The sequence below is a fragment of the Pogona vitticeps genome, chromosome 1 (genome assembly GCF_051106095.1).
Source record: "Pogona vitticeps strain Pit_001003342236 chromosome 1, PviZW2.1, whole genome shotgun sequence".
NCBI classification, from domain to species: Eukaryota; Metazoa; Chordata; class Lepidosauria; order Squamata; family Agamidae; genus Pogona; species Pogona vitticeps.
The window spans coordinates 190,126,211-190,140,791 of NC_135783.1; the positions used below are offsets into that span (position 1 = coordinate 190,126,211).

Consider the following 14,581-nt stretch of genomic DNA (forward strand, 5'->3'; position numbering starts at 1 on the left):
AGCCTCTTTGTATTCTTACACAAATGTCTATTTTGTTATTGCCTCAAAGCCAAGTCTATGATTATCAAGCCGTTTTTCCAAGAAGCTGGAAAATGAACAGTGTACTTCAAGATTTTATTTAACCTATCACGACATTTGATTGCTGGTGAAATTGCTAACAAACATGACACCCATGTTCCATTTTTAAATGGCTGGATTGTTCTTGACCTCTAACTTCTCACCACCCATTTATGAAGAAGCAAAATGGTTCTAGCCCTTTCTTCTTTTTAAAAAAAGTTCATGTTTTTCTGCTGAAAGACACCTCATACTTCAGCGATCAGTTAGTAAACCAACCTTGCTCAAAGGAAAGAAAAACCACATGACAACATGCAGTACCCAGTGATGTTTGATTAATCTGAACAGTGATTCTAAGTTGCTGAGGAATTTCCTGCTATGAGCTCCATCCATGGGGATGATCATGTTACAAAGTAGGTACTTACCTATTTTGCTCTGAAAGCAATATGCTTACTGTATATCCTTCTTCCCCAGAGTATGATTAGGATGGTGACCTAGTACAGACAATTTAAACATTCTGCTCAGTCACACAACATGCACAACCAAATTATATTTCAGCCTGAAGAAGGAAATACATTTCTGTCTCCGGAGCCTAAATGTAAGGTCAAACGAGCTTAAAGGACAATGAGCTTCAAGCAATAACATGATAGTAAGCTATGCCTGAATCAGAGGCAATTTTCTCTCCACTGTGTTTACGCAGAGACTGCCACTCAAGGACCTCAAAATACATTTGCTGAATTGCTAAGCCAGAGTTTCAGCCATTAAAAGAGAGAGAGAGAAAAAAAGAGAGAGAGAGGTTAAGGCAGCTAAGACGACCATGTTTTTCAAAGTAGAAAAGTGTTGATTCTACCCATTCTAAACCCCTAGGTATATATAAATAACGGTGCCAGGTTTGAATGTTGAATAGCTTTGAATGCCTGAATTGTGTATATGCAGGGGAAGAGGGCCAATGTGATTGGAAGCTGAATGATGGAATCTTATGTGCAGGGCTGAGTGTTGATTGGTTAGTGTGATCAGAATGTAGTAGGAAGGAGTCTGGTCTGGGTGTCAGTCAACAGAAGAGTCTGATTTAGAGTTTGGTCTCCTTATAGAGAGATAGAAGTGTGTTTTAGAGTCAGACTGCAATTCCATGGTTAAATGCAATGGGATTTACTGTGGGTTTTGCTGAGAGTGTAAAATGGATGAATTCTCTCTTTTTTCTTTGACTGATCACATGATACAGAGGCCACTTTGAATCAGACTGGCCCTTTTTTACTCCTGATATGGAGGACCTTTTTTCTCGGCTGTTGGGGGGGCTTCTAATTTTTTCAAGGCAGAATGATTCAATGGACTTTTCCCCAGATGATTTGTTGTTTCATTCTCTGAAAGAATAGGAGGACAAGATTGTGGATGGTCTTCGGTGTCATACTAACTTGGTATGATGTTTTGGACAACGGGAACACTGATCTCCACACTTTTTCTCCCTAGCCCCCCCCAAAGTATTTTTTTTTTAAAAAACAAACTGTCAAATTTAATACTAGATCACCATATCACTACATGGACATACTAGTTTAGCACTATATCACTTCTACCCAGAAAAAAGATATAAAATCAATATGAAATACAGTGGACCCTTGACTTAAGGAATTAATCCGTATTGGAACAGTGGCTGCAGGTCAAAAAGTCTGTAGGTCAAGTCTCCATTGACCTACAGTGCATTGAAAACTGATTAATCCCGTAACAGGCCGTTTTTGTTCCATTTTGGTTTTTTTTCTGGTCTGTAAGTCAATTCTCAGGCTGCAAGTTGAACCTAAATTTTGCGGCCAGAGAAGTCTGTAACTCAAAAAGTCTGTAAGTCAAGCCATCTGTAAGTCAAGGGTCCACTGTATCAACAATTCTAACAAACTACAGTGGATGGCTATGTATCTGTTTGCATGTTATGCAGAACTTGGGAAAACTGTCCCTTTTCCTTAGCACCATGCAACACTTTAAACAGCTGACTGACTTTAGAATGAACTGTGAAAGAGAGCTGGGGATCCACAGAGGGTGGAATCAAAGGAAGGAGAGTTGTGGCATGGATGAAACCACAGTAGATGGAGCCTGACAGAAGCCTATTTTGGCATTCGCATTATCCACTAGGAAAACTGGAGCATATTTGTACAACTCAAATAGATTAGGTAGGGCCTGGTCAAATTTGGACAACACTGAGTTGCTTTCATATCTTGAATGATGGTGGGGGACAATACACATTTATTAGGAAACAAAATGTAAAATCTGGCAGCCAAATTACCCAAAGAATTAGGATGTTCCTGCTAAGAACCATATCCAACTGCAAAATATTTGGGTTCTCATCAACTGAGATCAAAATGTCTAGGCCTCCCCATGCAGGAGTTCTAGTGTGCTGCTGGGTAAGAAATAAACAGCGTACCTGAGGGAAGAGGAGAAAGAACCCTAGAAGTTGCCCGGGTTTCTTTGACAAAGAGAATTTCAAGTTGGGAACAAAAGTCTTTAAAGTTCTTATCTTCCAATTTGGAAGGCCATCCTGCAACATTCTAGAATTTTGATAAGGCATTTGTTGGGACATGGAGAAGAAGTTCATCTTGACACATTCCAGGAATGCCATGAGTATAGCTGGCAGAGCTGATCTCTACAGATTTAGCTCCATTTTCCTTCCACCATTTTCCTTCGAACTGCATCATGTGGCTGTAAAGGTGACTGCTCTTGACATACAAGATCTAAGGCTAAGAGGTTGATGCAGTTTTGTGCTGCATGCCACAGCGCTAGGAGTAAAGTCATGACAGTAGCCTTATCTCTCAGCTTGAAAGTTACATTAACTTCAGTTATCACATTTTGTACTTTCTTTTAAGAAACACAAACGGTGTGAGATTCGCTTCTCTGGCAGACATAGGCTTAGCAAGTCCTACTGGGCAGACAGGGCTATCAAGTAGCAATGATCCCTATGATTCTATTACGGCTTGTTTACATGCCAAGTCAGCCTCTAATGAGAGTTCTGTAAAAGGGACCCTGTGACACTTGTTTTAGAGCTGACTAGAGAACCTTTGACTAGAATCAAGGGCATATTCTTTGAAGTCTATATACTGTTGCCGGTTGCAGAGAAAGCAAAATATATGTCCTGGAGGGTGGGAGTTGACTTAATCCTCCAGCATTTGAAGCAAGGGTAGGGTTCATGGCCTTCTTCGCTATTTTTAAAACGTTGGTCTTCTAGGTTTTTTAACAGAAGGCTACTCTCCCCTGAGAGTATAAAAACATACTGAGGATATATCAAATATCTGCAAAAAGATAATGACAGCCCTTGCTTAATGCCAAAGCTCCCTGGATGTTCCACTGAATATGGAATTATAATGTTAGCATACAAACTGGAATACAATCATTTTTCCCATCCTTACAGAAACCCATTTTACAAATGGGATCACTAAGAACTCAATTAGATGGGCATTTGCCCTGCTGTTTGGTCCACTGTGGGGACAGTTTGTGTCACTTTTTTTTCTGACAATCGCACAACATAATTGCTGGAGTGAATCAAACCATCTTCAGAGCAGTCCTACCCACAGCTTTTTAAGCCCCCTTTTTTTGAATGGATAAGATCACTCTGGTTTGATCTGTTTTCAGCATGTTTGATCACTGGGAACGAATCAAAAGCAAGCCTTCTTGGCTCTCAAACTTCATTCTGGTTTGATTTTCCAACATTTTAAAGTTACTTAATAAGCAAACCACTTCAGGATATTCTTCTGCTTCTCAGCAGAGAGACAAGGGAAGTGATTAAAAAAATAGACTCCAATAGATTATTGTTGATATGCTGCATCACTGAAAAAAATATATTTGTGTTCTTTTAAAAGAACTGCCAAAACTCAGTGGATTCAGTTGCAGGCAGTTTCTTGAATGCTCCTTTAAATATATATAGTTTTTTTCCTCTTTTAAAAAAAGTGATGCAGCACATCAGCAATAGTCTATTAGTCTTTTTTTAAATGCACTTCCCCTGCCCCTTCAATTTGTTGATATCCTGAAGTGGCTCTCTTATTAATCCACTTCACAATATCAGAAGGAGCCAGACCAAATAAAGTTGTTTCAGCTCCAATATGCCATTTAGATGTGAGGATCACACCTACCGGCATATGGTGTCTTCACCCAACCCTATGCAACTCTATTTCAATGGCATTAGCTTGCTCCAAAACAGCAAGCATAGACGAGCCCTCTATCTAGTAGTTTCATATACTTTAACAAAGGAATGGAGCTAACTGTAGGGCAAGATGATCTTTTGAGGCTATCTGAATAGCCTCAATAGCACTGACTGTTTTTACTATTGACAAAAAGAAAGGGAGACCATGAATATACTGAAGCTTTTATACAGGACCAAAGGCAGAACCTTACCAAAAAATAACAACACCAAGCCCATTAGATCACATTAATGAAAAGGTTGTAGTGTTTGCAGTTGAAACTAATGGGATCGAATAATGCTTAACTCTAAGTGGATTGTGCTTTGTCTACCTGTTTCAATATGAGTTTATTAACTGCTACTAAGATATTGAAAATAAAAGTATTATATACTTTGAAGTGGCCTACATGTGAGATCAAGAAATTCTGTGCTTACTTTTTATGCTTGTTCACCACCAAATGCTTCTGTACAACCTGTAAATGAAGTAAAACATGTATTCATCTTAAATGTATTAGAAGTATTGATTTACTGCTTCTCAGCTGATGATAATTCTAAAATAAATTATGATTTATACCGTGCTTGGCAAAATGTTGTATTATGTACAGTATATACTTCTTATTTTGTATTTTTGGTCTGGGTGGGATTTGTCTGTTCTTTGTATGTTTATTTTACTGTTGGAAACTGCCCAGGACAGCGGCAAGCCCACTAGATGGTGTGGTATAAAATATCATAAATAAATGAATAACAAATAAAATTTGAGCAAAGGGGTGGAAGCAGAACAGCTCATTTTTACCCTGTTAGGAATGGGTCGGATGATAAGGAAACAAAAAAAAAAATCCTGTTTCTCAGCTGTGAAGGCCTAGCAGTTTACTCTTGTCCTAAAAAGAAGAAATGTCTCATTTCTCCATCAGTCTAGATATTTTTCATTTCTCAAGTGAGTGGACTCCAGCTCAGAGACGTCCTCCTTCCACCCATGAAAATCGCATGCACATCATGCAGCCTCTCCATTAGAGAATGGGATGAGAAGTACATTGCAGAACCACATGAAAGAAACAGGACAATAATGAAAAGCTTGGCTTTACATGGATGCTGTCCCTCGGCTGGTTGATTCTTCAAAGCCACCTCTACATCGCCTTGATATATGCCTATTTTTAAATCTGTGCCTGCTGGGATAGCATGGATGGACTGGTAAAGATGGCTTTTATAGGAGAGAATGCTTATCCCTTTCCAGTTTTGTGTGTGTGTATGTGCGCACACACACACACACACATACCAAGCTGTTTTTCCATCAGCCAAGGTCACTTCCAGTTTTGTAGTATGCCTAGATACAAAACAATAAAAAGCTGGAGCTGGTGAAGCATTTTGCAAGGTTGAGTTGGCAGATGACTAAGCTCTCCCCCTCTACCTGCTAGTTCTGTATACACACTCTTGCCCTTTATTTACCTTATATAAAAATCATGTTTTCTGCAAAATGTATAGCTCCTGCTTTGATTTCAGGAAAATGTACACACAGACACCAAACTGTAGCCCCAAAGGCTCCTTCCCGCCACATTTCTGCAGAGAACAGAACAGAACACTCTCTCAGCCATTGTGTCAATGGTTTTTGTAAATACTGTAATGAAAGATTAGAGCTCAGCTGAGCTATGATAACTAAAGAACACATCCATGTTCAAAAGATGAATAATGTCAGTGCAAGGTTGCTCATTCTGTCACAGTGTTTTGGCTGCACTAGCGAAAGGGAGGAGTCTGGCAGTACAATAACAAGACATCATGAGGTTAGTCCAGTCCTTGGGGACTCTAGAATGAAACTCATTGAGTAGCTTCGGGGAGATCAATCCTTAGTAAAAACTAAACTGATTTTTAAAGTTTCAGATCTAGACATGGACACTTTGTATTTGTATCCCTGAGGATATGAATACGAAGCATGGCACCAGAAGTGCCATGGAGCTCCACCCCCTCCCCTAAGAATGGACCAGTCCACTCACTGGTTGCCACGGAGCGCATCTGCCCATCATTGTCAACACTGCGCCAATCATAGAAGTAACCCAGCTGGCGCTTCCCCGAATCCCTGAGCAACTGACCACTCCGGTGAGGAGGCGGGATGAAGAGTCTCCCTGCTCACCTGTTGAGCAATAGGCTATGAGGGAAGGTGGGGAAGCACCAAGCGAGCTAGTTCCAAGATTGGCGTGATGTCGATGATGGAAGTGCATGTTGAGCAGTGACCAGCGAGTGGACTGGCCAGTTCTGGGAAGGGAATGGATCTCTGTGGCACTTGTGGTGCCATGCGTCACATTCGCATCCTCACAAATACAAAGTGACCATGTCTATTCAAATCCATCCATGGCAATATCATGTCTTGCAGAACTAAACAGCAAGAGGTACCTTTTGTATCTTGGTGATGGCAAGACCCAGTGTGTTGTAGCAGTTAGGTTGTTAGTCTGGGATGTGGAGAGATCCAGCTTCAAATCACCTCAACCCTGGAAAATTCACTGGGTGACTTTGGACCAGTCACTCCCTCTCAAATTGACCTACCTCCCATTTTCACTTGAACTTTCCATGCCTCCACCTCCTCTCCAGGAGTGGTCCAGCTGGACCACAAGAGAAGGTAACCTGGAGAACATTTTCCTTGCTAATTGCCAACTATTCATTCTGTTCCCCTCCTCAGGTCTGTGTGTGGCTGTGCCGAGGAAGAACTCTGACCACCCCCTTGTTGAATACCTTTCTCTCACAGCCCATACTCTTGACCCCTTCCACTTTCTGGAATCAGAATACAGCCCCCTCAAGTGCTCCCACAGCACATACCTGCTTAGCCTTTGGAGTTATTCTACTCTGCATTGATAACTCCCTCATCCTGAAGCAAGTACAGTATGTTTTATTTAGTCAGTGATTTGCTTTATTCATCCACTGTGTGTCATTTATTAAGCTCTGCCATAACATTTGCTTTTCCTCTGTTGCAGTCTATGGGTATATTTTGATTCTGATGTATTCGTTAAAATTCCCCTTTCAAAATTGCTCTGCCCAGATGTACTACTTCCAGAGTTTAAAAATCCCTTATAAGAATGTATGCTCGGATCATGCATAAGGTCATACACATGTCCATACAGTATAACCAGTAACCCTTACTTGTAAGTTGTTACTTCCAAGTTTTGATCAAAACCACTGTCTTTGTGCACATACACATTCAGGAGCATCTCTGGTGCTGGAGCAAGAGGGAGAGAAGAATGTTTTAATGTCTTCAGGGGACCTGAATTCAGCTTAGTAAAGGGGAACCCTAACCTATCAAATTGAAAGGTAAAGGAAATTGCTCAAAGTGTCCAGATGTGCTTTTCCATGACAGTATTTACATAAGCTGGAAAATGTGTCCTCAAGATCATCTCAAGGCACCATGATTATCTACCTTTGGGTAGAGTGGGCGGCATATAAGTTAAATAAATAAATAAATAAATGAGTCACTATCCACACCTGGAATTAATAACCTGCCCACAAAATGGCTTCCATTCCTACTGTTGGCCATTGGCTAAATTTTCTGGTGTGCTGAAGCACACAGCGCTGGACTAGATTTTCTTTCTCAGCTTGACATTTGGGAAGTGAATTCCTATGCCTTTCTCTCTTGCACACTCCTTTTCCTCTGGTTTGGTTTTAATTACTGGCTTCAGTAAATTTAGCCTCTTGTTTCTTCCACGTCCCCACTCTCTCCTTACCAGCCTTTCCCCTCATTTCCCCTCATTCAGTGAAGCCAAGAGGTTGGATGGCTGCCTCTGCAGAAAGACAGTTATGACTAAACCACTTCAAATAGAAATGCTGGGACCTCACCAAGTGGAAAGACTCTGTGGGTCTGGCCCAGTGGAGGTTGGACAGGACAGGAGAAATCTTCTCCATCCAATGCAGATGGGAAGGGGGGGAAACCTATTAAATGCTGCCGCTTCTTAAGTGATTAGCGGTGTCGGGATGCTACACTGCCAAGAGAGCTGGCAGTGTGGAAGTGAGAATTGAGGGAAGATAAGTTACAGCAGCCTGAAAAGACACAAGACAAATCCTGATCAAAAAGCTTAGAGCCCGACCAGGTCAGAGAAAACCCAGAGAGTAGCTGTTTAATATCTATATGAGGCCGCTGGGTGAGGTCACCAGGGGGTGTGGGGCATCGTGCCATCAGTACGCTGATGACACTCAGCTCTACATCTCCTTTTCTTCAACCACAGTGGATGACATTCTGTCCCTTCAGCGCTGCTTGGAGGCTGTACTGCAGTGGAGGCAGGAAAATGGGCTGAGGCTGAACCCAGACAAGACGGAGGTCCTTAGGGTGGGTGGCCCCACCATCGGCAGTTTGGGAAACTCTCTCTCTTTGGGGGGGTGACTCTTATTGCAAAGAGTGAGGTTCGCAGCTTGGGGATACATCTGGATCTGGCGCTCACCATGGAAACTCAGGTGGCGTCAGTGGTCCATTCTGCATATTTCCATCTTTGGCAGATTGCCCAACTACATCCCTATCTTGATGTTGGGGCGCTCACCACTCTGGTCCACGCACTTGTAATCTCAAGATTAGACACTGTAATGCGCTCTACGTGGGCCTACCTTTGAGACTGATGCGGAAGCTCCAAATGGTGCAGAATGCGGCGGCCAGACTTCTCAGTGGAGTGAGGACACACCAACATATCACTCCCACCCTGACCGCCTTGCATTGGTTGCCCGTACGCTTCTGCGTTGATTTCAAAGTTTTAATGATCGCATACAAAGCCCTAAACAGTTTAGGACCTCAATACTTGGCAGAACGCTTTCTCCCACCTAGATCTACCTGTACCACTCGATCCAGTCAGGAGGGGCGACTGAGGAGCCTAAAGGCGAGGGAGGTCCGGAAAGAAAAAAGCAAGACACCGGGCCTTCTTGGCAGTGGCTCCTTCTCTTTGGAACAATATCCCTTCCGAGATCCATTTGGCCCCCTCGCTGGACATTTTTAAAAACCAGCTTAAGACCTGGTTATTCAGACAGGCCTTCCCTCCAGGCCCTACTTAATTTATTTTTCCTCCCATCTTGAACTATGGTTATCATTGTATTTTGCTGTAAAATTGTTATTATATATTAACTGTTTTTATCTTCCCTGTTATGAGCCGCCCAGAATAGACAATGTCTAGATGAGCAGCATATAAGTGCAATCAATCAATCAATCAATCAATCAATCAATCAATCAATCAATCAATCAATCAATCAATCAATCAATCAATCAATCAATCAATCAATCAATCAATCAATCAATGGAGCTGTAATGCTGCAAAGGACTACAACTGAGTCCATCTCTCTGCCAAAGCAGGAAATGCAGTAAGATCCATCATGTCAGATTTTGCAAATATCTTCCTTTTTTCTTTTCTCTTCTTTTTTTTACTATGAGTCCCATAAACCCCCAGGCAGCGTGCATTGTTATGAATTAATTGCTTCGCATACACTGTTTGCACAGAAACAGTGTAGGTGCCTCTGCAAAAGGATTTCCATGAGCAGATTTCAACTGTTTGCAAAAAAGACAATGTGTTCTGAACATTACAGTATTTACCCAGTTCTTCTATTTGCATTTCTATGAAAGTCTGTGAAACAGTAGATGGCTTCACTCGTTCATACAAAACCGCACGTTTCTCACCTATGATAGTTCAAAGCATTGATTGCATGTTTTGCATTGTATATTTTCAATTCTGTAAGGGTTAGAGACTTTTACTTACTTACTTACTTACTTACTTACTTACTTACTTACTTAATTACTTAATTACTTAATTACTTAATTACTTAATTACTTAATTACTTAATTACTTAATTACTTACTTAGTCCTTCACAAATGAAAGCTTGGAGTCCAGGCCCAGTGATGGTCCAAACGGGAAGCAGGTGGCTCCTCTAAAATCTGGGGGAAATCCACTGAAACAGGCAATATGGCAAGTCTATTCAAAGGAATCCTGTGTGTAACTTCTGGAGACAAATTGCAGACAAACCAAACCAGTCCTTGGGGTAAGGAAAGTTCCCGGTTCCAGAACTGGCTCAAACTTCTGTTTCAAGCCTCCTCGACGGCTACCTTGCTCTGCTGGAGAAAGCAAACCAACTGCCATGTTATCTTCTTCCTAGGGGTCACCACTAATACAATACCTCACACACCTCCACAAAAAATGGTTCTGCTTTTGAAACTGTTGCAAGGCCTCAATCCCTCCCTGGTCAGGGTGGAGACCACTCAAGACGTGAATCCTACAAACTTTTGGGAAATAAACAAGAGGAGAATAAAGAGGAAGGCCACAAGAACATTTACAAAGATGCTGCTGCTAATATTTACCTGCCCCAGAGGAGAAAGGGAATGAGCTGCCTTGGGTTCTTTTTAAGGAGAAAGGCAGGAGAATGAATGAATGAATGAATGAATGAATGAATGAATGAATGAATGAATGAATGAATGAATGAATGAATGAATACATACATACATACATACATACATACATACATACATACATACATACATACATACATACATACATACATACATACATACATACATACATACATACATACATACATACAAGCTGGTGTCTTACTGGCTTAGAGGGATCTGGAAGTTCCTGGGGTGGATCAGAAACCAGGCCCACCTTCTTCAGGGAACTTGCTCCATAAATGCGCATGGAGAGTCAAACCTGTTTCTACAAAGCAACCAGAGGTTGTATTTGTTCCCCTGCAGACAAAGGTAATGTTGGGGGAACTTAAGGTAAGCAAGCCTTGTTTGGAGGATAAACTCCAGATGATGGGCCACTTGGTCTTTTGTCAGAGCCGAGGAACGAAGGCAAGAGGTAGAGCCTGAGAACACAGTGGAACCAGACATGCCACGGTCGCTCAAGGGAAGGCCCATCACAACGTTTTCTGTTAACGCTTCTGCCTCAGAAGGTTCAGTGACCAGTCTGAGCTTTTCTAGAGTCTCAGAACACTTTGCTGTAGTGGAAGAAGCTTTTGATTGACTTTCTAGTGTCTCACAACATGAGGCAGCTGCAAGGGACTCCTACATGGGGTACGCTGCTTGATCTGGTGGTCATTTTGTGTGAATCTCCTATGGCACACAAAACACATCCAATCTGTGAACCTGATCCTTAGGAAGAAGGATGCTCTGCTTCAGAAAGCAAGGCCCTGCCTCCAAAGTCCAATCGGATCAGCCTATCTAGGCTGAATCTGGTTGCCTGTTCTCACCCAGTCTGTATATGGCAGGCACCGAATTTAAACCTTCCATAGCATAACCTGATTCTGATGCAGCAGAGAAACAGTAACAGCTAGATAGGTCAGTGGCTTAGGTTTCTGGCTGTGGAGCCAGAGGTTGGCAGTTTGATGGCCCACTGAGCCTCCTTGGCAGGGCTGGGCTCAATGATCCATAGGGTCTCTTCCAGCTCTGCAGTTCAGTTCTAAGGACACATTTCTACCAGCATGGTAACAGAAGAAAAAGCCACAATTTGAAAATTAAAATCAAATATTAGAAGAACGTTTCCAAGGCTCAAGCCCAACTTACCTAACCCTTGGAATAGCAAGAATCCACAGCAGCTTTGCAAATCTCTCTTTAGCAGCACCTCTCTCTAATGGATTGTGTACTGGAATGCAGCATAATTCTCCTATAGGTCCAAAGCCTCCTCTACCCTTCTAAGTTGGGCTCAGCATATACAGAGGCCTCATTCACTGATACAAAGGCATCATAATAAGCTATTGGTGCAGGACGTTTGAAGGCAAGCCTGGTGTGGTCTGTTACACTAAAATATAGCTGAAATTCCAACCCAGAATCCAGAAGGGGCAAGGGAAAAAAAAGACTCACATAACCAGTTGGAGGGAAGAGTTCTGCTATGCTCAGATTTTGGAGAAAAAGTGGACTTCCGTGCGTGCTGTCGGTGGCTGAGCAAAGCCAAGAGGAACAGGAGGAAAAACAGAATGCCTATGTCCGCGTACATCACTGCCTTGCCTTAATTGTGCTTAGAAGTGACATGAAAGGTCTCCTGTTACGTATGAAAGTTATTCCTCGGCACTTCTTTGTTTTGTGCATGTCCTCCAGGAGGCTGAAATGAAAGCTGTCAATGCCACAGCCTTGGCAACCCAGAACAGGGCTGACCCATGACACCTTTAGCACATCACAATACCTGGGCAGGCTGTATAATGCTCCTGCCCTTAGCACTCACTGGAAACATGGGAGGGGGTGAAGATCAACATCTACCCCACACAATGGGTTAGCACCTTCAATCCTAGCTTTCAAGTCAAAGTCCCGGTCCAACCCAGCAGAGCTCTCCAAGGCATCCTGCACCATGTCGAAGAGTTCTGGCGGGGACAGATGGCTGAGTGAGCTTGGCTACAAGCTGGGCCAAACCCTGGGTGAGGGGAGTTACTCCAAGGTACGAGTAGCCACCTCAACCAAATACAAAGGCCCACTTGCCATCAAAGTGGTAGACCGACGCCGGGCACCCCCTGACTTTGTACACAAGTTTCTCCCACGAGAGCTCTCAATCTTACGGGCCATTCGTCATCCCAACATAGTACGTGTCTTTGAGTTCATTGAAGTTTGCAACGGGAAACTTTACATTGTGATGGAGGCAGCTTCCACGGATCTGCTACAACTGGTGCAACAACTGGGGAAGCTCCCCTGCACCCCAGATGCCAGAGACATCTTTGCCCAAGTTGTGAGCGCAGTGCGCTACTTGCATGACCGGAATCTGGTACACCGGGACCTCAAGTGCGAGAACGTGTTGCTGACTGCCGAAGGCCACCGAGCAAAGCTGACCGACTTTGGCTTTGGCAGGGAGTCCCGTGGCTATCCAGACCTCAGCACTACTTACTGTGGATCTGCTGCTTACGCCTCTCCGGAGGTTTTGCTGGGCATTCCTTATGACCCCAAGAAGTATGATGTCTGGAGCCTGGGGGTAGTGCTTTATGTCATGGTTACGGGCTGCATGCCCTTTGATGACAGCCACATCCACACTATGCCTCGCCGCCAAAAGAAAGGAGTCTTCTACCCCGAAGGCCTCCCAGACTTGCCGGAACCTTGCAAATCTCTCATTGCCCAACTTCTTCAGTTCAGCCCAGCTTCCCGACCAGGAGTAGGGCAGGTGGCCAAAAACAGCTGGCTGAAAGGTGGCATCTTAAGCAAAGAAGCCTCTACCAGATAGCTCTGCTCCAGGAGTGATCGAGGTGTCTGGCAGATGAAGAAGAGATCTCTAAACAGTATTGACCAGGATGGAGCTAGAGAATGGTCTGGGGCCATGAAGAGACAGTACAGCCATGCTGCAGCATTCAGAGGCAAAGCCATTGACTGCCACGGAAAGAAGACTTCAAATAGGAAGCTGAAAAGAGACCAGATTGAAAGACTTTCATGACGGGCAGCCTGATGGGACACGTAGAACATGCAGGACTTCAGCCCAGGCCCAAATCAGCAACGCAGCAGCTTGTGACGGACAACAAGAGCTGTCACCACCTTTCCCAAGAACCTAAACTGGTCAGTGTGGAGGGAGGCGTAATTCATGCAAAGTGTTTCCCGAAGTCTAACGCACCAATAAACCTGGAAGCTCCTTTCTGTGCCTTTTGTCTGTTCCGGATCAGTTTCCGTTTCCCATTATTAGATCCATGTGACAACATCTCCTGTTCTATCCCGGGAGAACATACAGTACGTGCCTGAGTTTCTTTTGTTCGGAAAAGGTATGTTCTCTTTGAGAATCCTGTGAGACAGTGGCTACAGCGCAGTGGACTTGGGTGGGAGAATTTCAGCTACGAAGGTGACTGAGTGCCCAGAGGGAGGGGAATGTAGCTCAATACATTGCTTAGAATAAGCCCACCCTTTCCCCAGCAGTTACTGCAAGACGATCAGGGCATGGAGAGTTGCTTTTAAAAATGAACTCATTACAGTTATAATATAAGAGCCTAATAACATAGTTACCACATGGCTAGACAGGTCAGTGAGTTGGGTATCTGGCTGTGGAGCCAGAGTTTGGGAGTTCTGTTCTCCAGTGCATCTCATGGGAGCAGAGCCAAGCTGTGTAGCCTTGGGCAAACTGCAAAGTCCCGGAGAACCTCAGAAGAAAGGAAGAGCAAACTATTTCTGAGTCATCGCTCCCTAACAAAAACCTGGAAAGCATCACCATAAGACGCAATCTACCTGATGGCGCAATTCTCGTTATCAGTTTAACATAGTCACTACATTAGTTTAGGTTTTTTTTTAAAAAAAGCAGATCTTTGTATCCATGTTTTGTGAAAAATAATTTAAACAGTTAGGTCTAATCATGTTTACAAGCCAAACTAATATTACCGACGTACCCACGGAAAGCACTGGCCCACAATCTACAAAACAAATTCTAATTTTGGAGGCCCAGATCCATTTTTTTATAAAGTTTGTTTCTGAACAG

The 14,581-nt window shown here is 43.2% G+C and overlaps 1 protein-coding gene across 1 annotated transcript; it reads left to right on the top strand.

The window, feature by feature from the left end:
• Positions 1–563: 563 nt before the first annotated feature.
• Positions 564–13,558, top strand: LOC110088315 (testis-specific serine/threonine-protein kinase 6). Its single transcript, XM_078386890.1, has 3 exons — positions 564–703; positions 6,873–13,336; positions 13,511–13,558. The coding sequence occupies exons 2-3, from the start codon at positions 12,494–12,496 to the stop codon at positions 13,556–13,558; spliced, it is 891 nt and encodes a 296-aa protein (XP_078243016.1). The 5' UTR covers positions 564–703; positions 6,873–12,493.
• Positions 13,559–14,581: the final 1,023 nt, after the last annotated feature.

What these genes read in the sequence shown, in the direction of transcription:
- LOC110088315 (XM_078386890.1), top strand. Translation starts at nt 12,494, where the DNA reads ATGTCGAAGAGTTCTGGCGGGGACAGATGGCTGAGTGAGCTTGGCTAC. An exon ending in GTGGCATCTTAAGCAAAGAA is followed by an intron (nt 13,337 to 13,510) that starts GCCTCTACCAGA and finishes CACGGAAAGAAG; the next exon opens with ACTTCAAATAGGAAGCTGAA.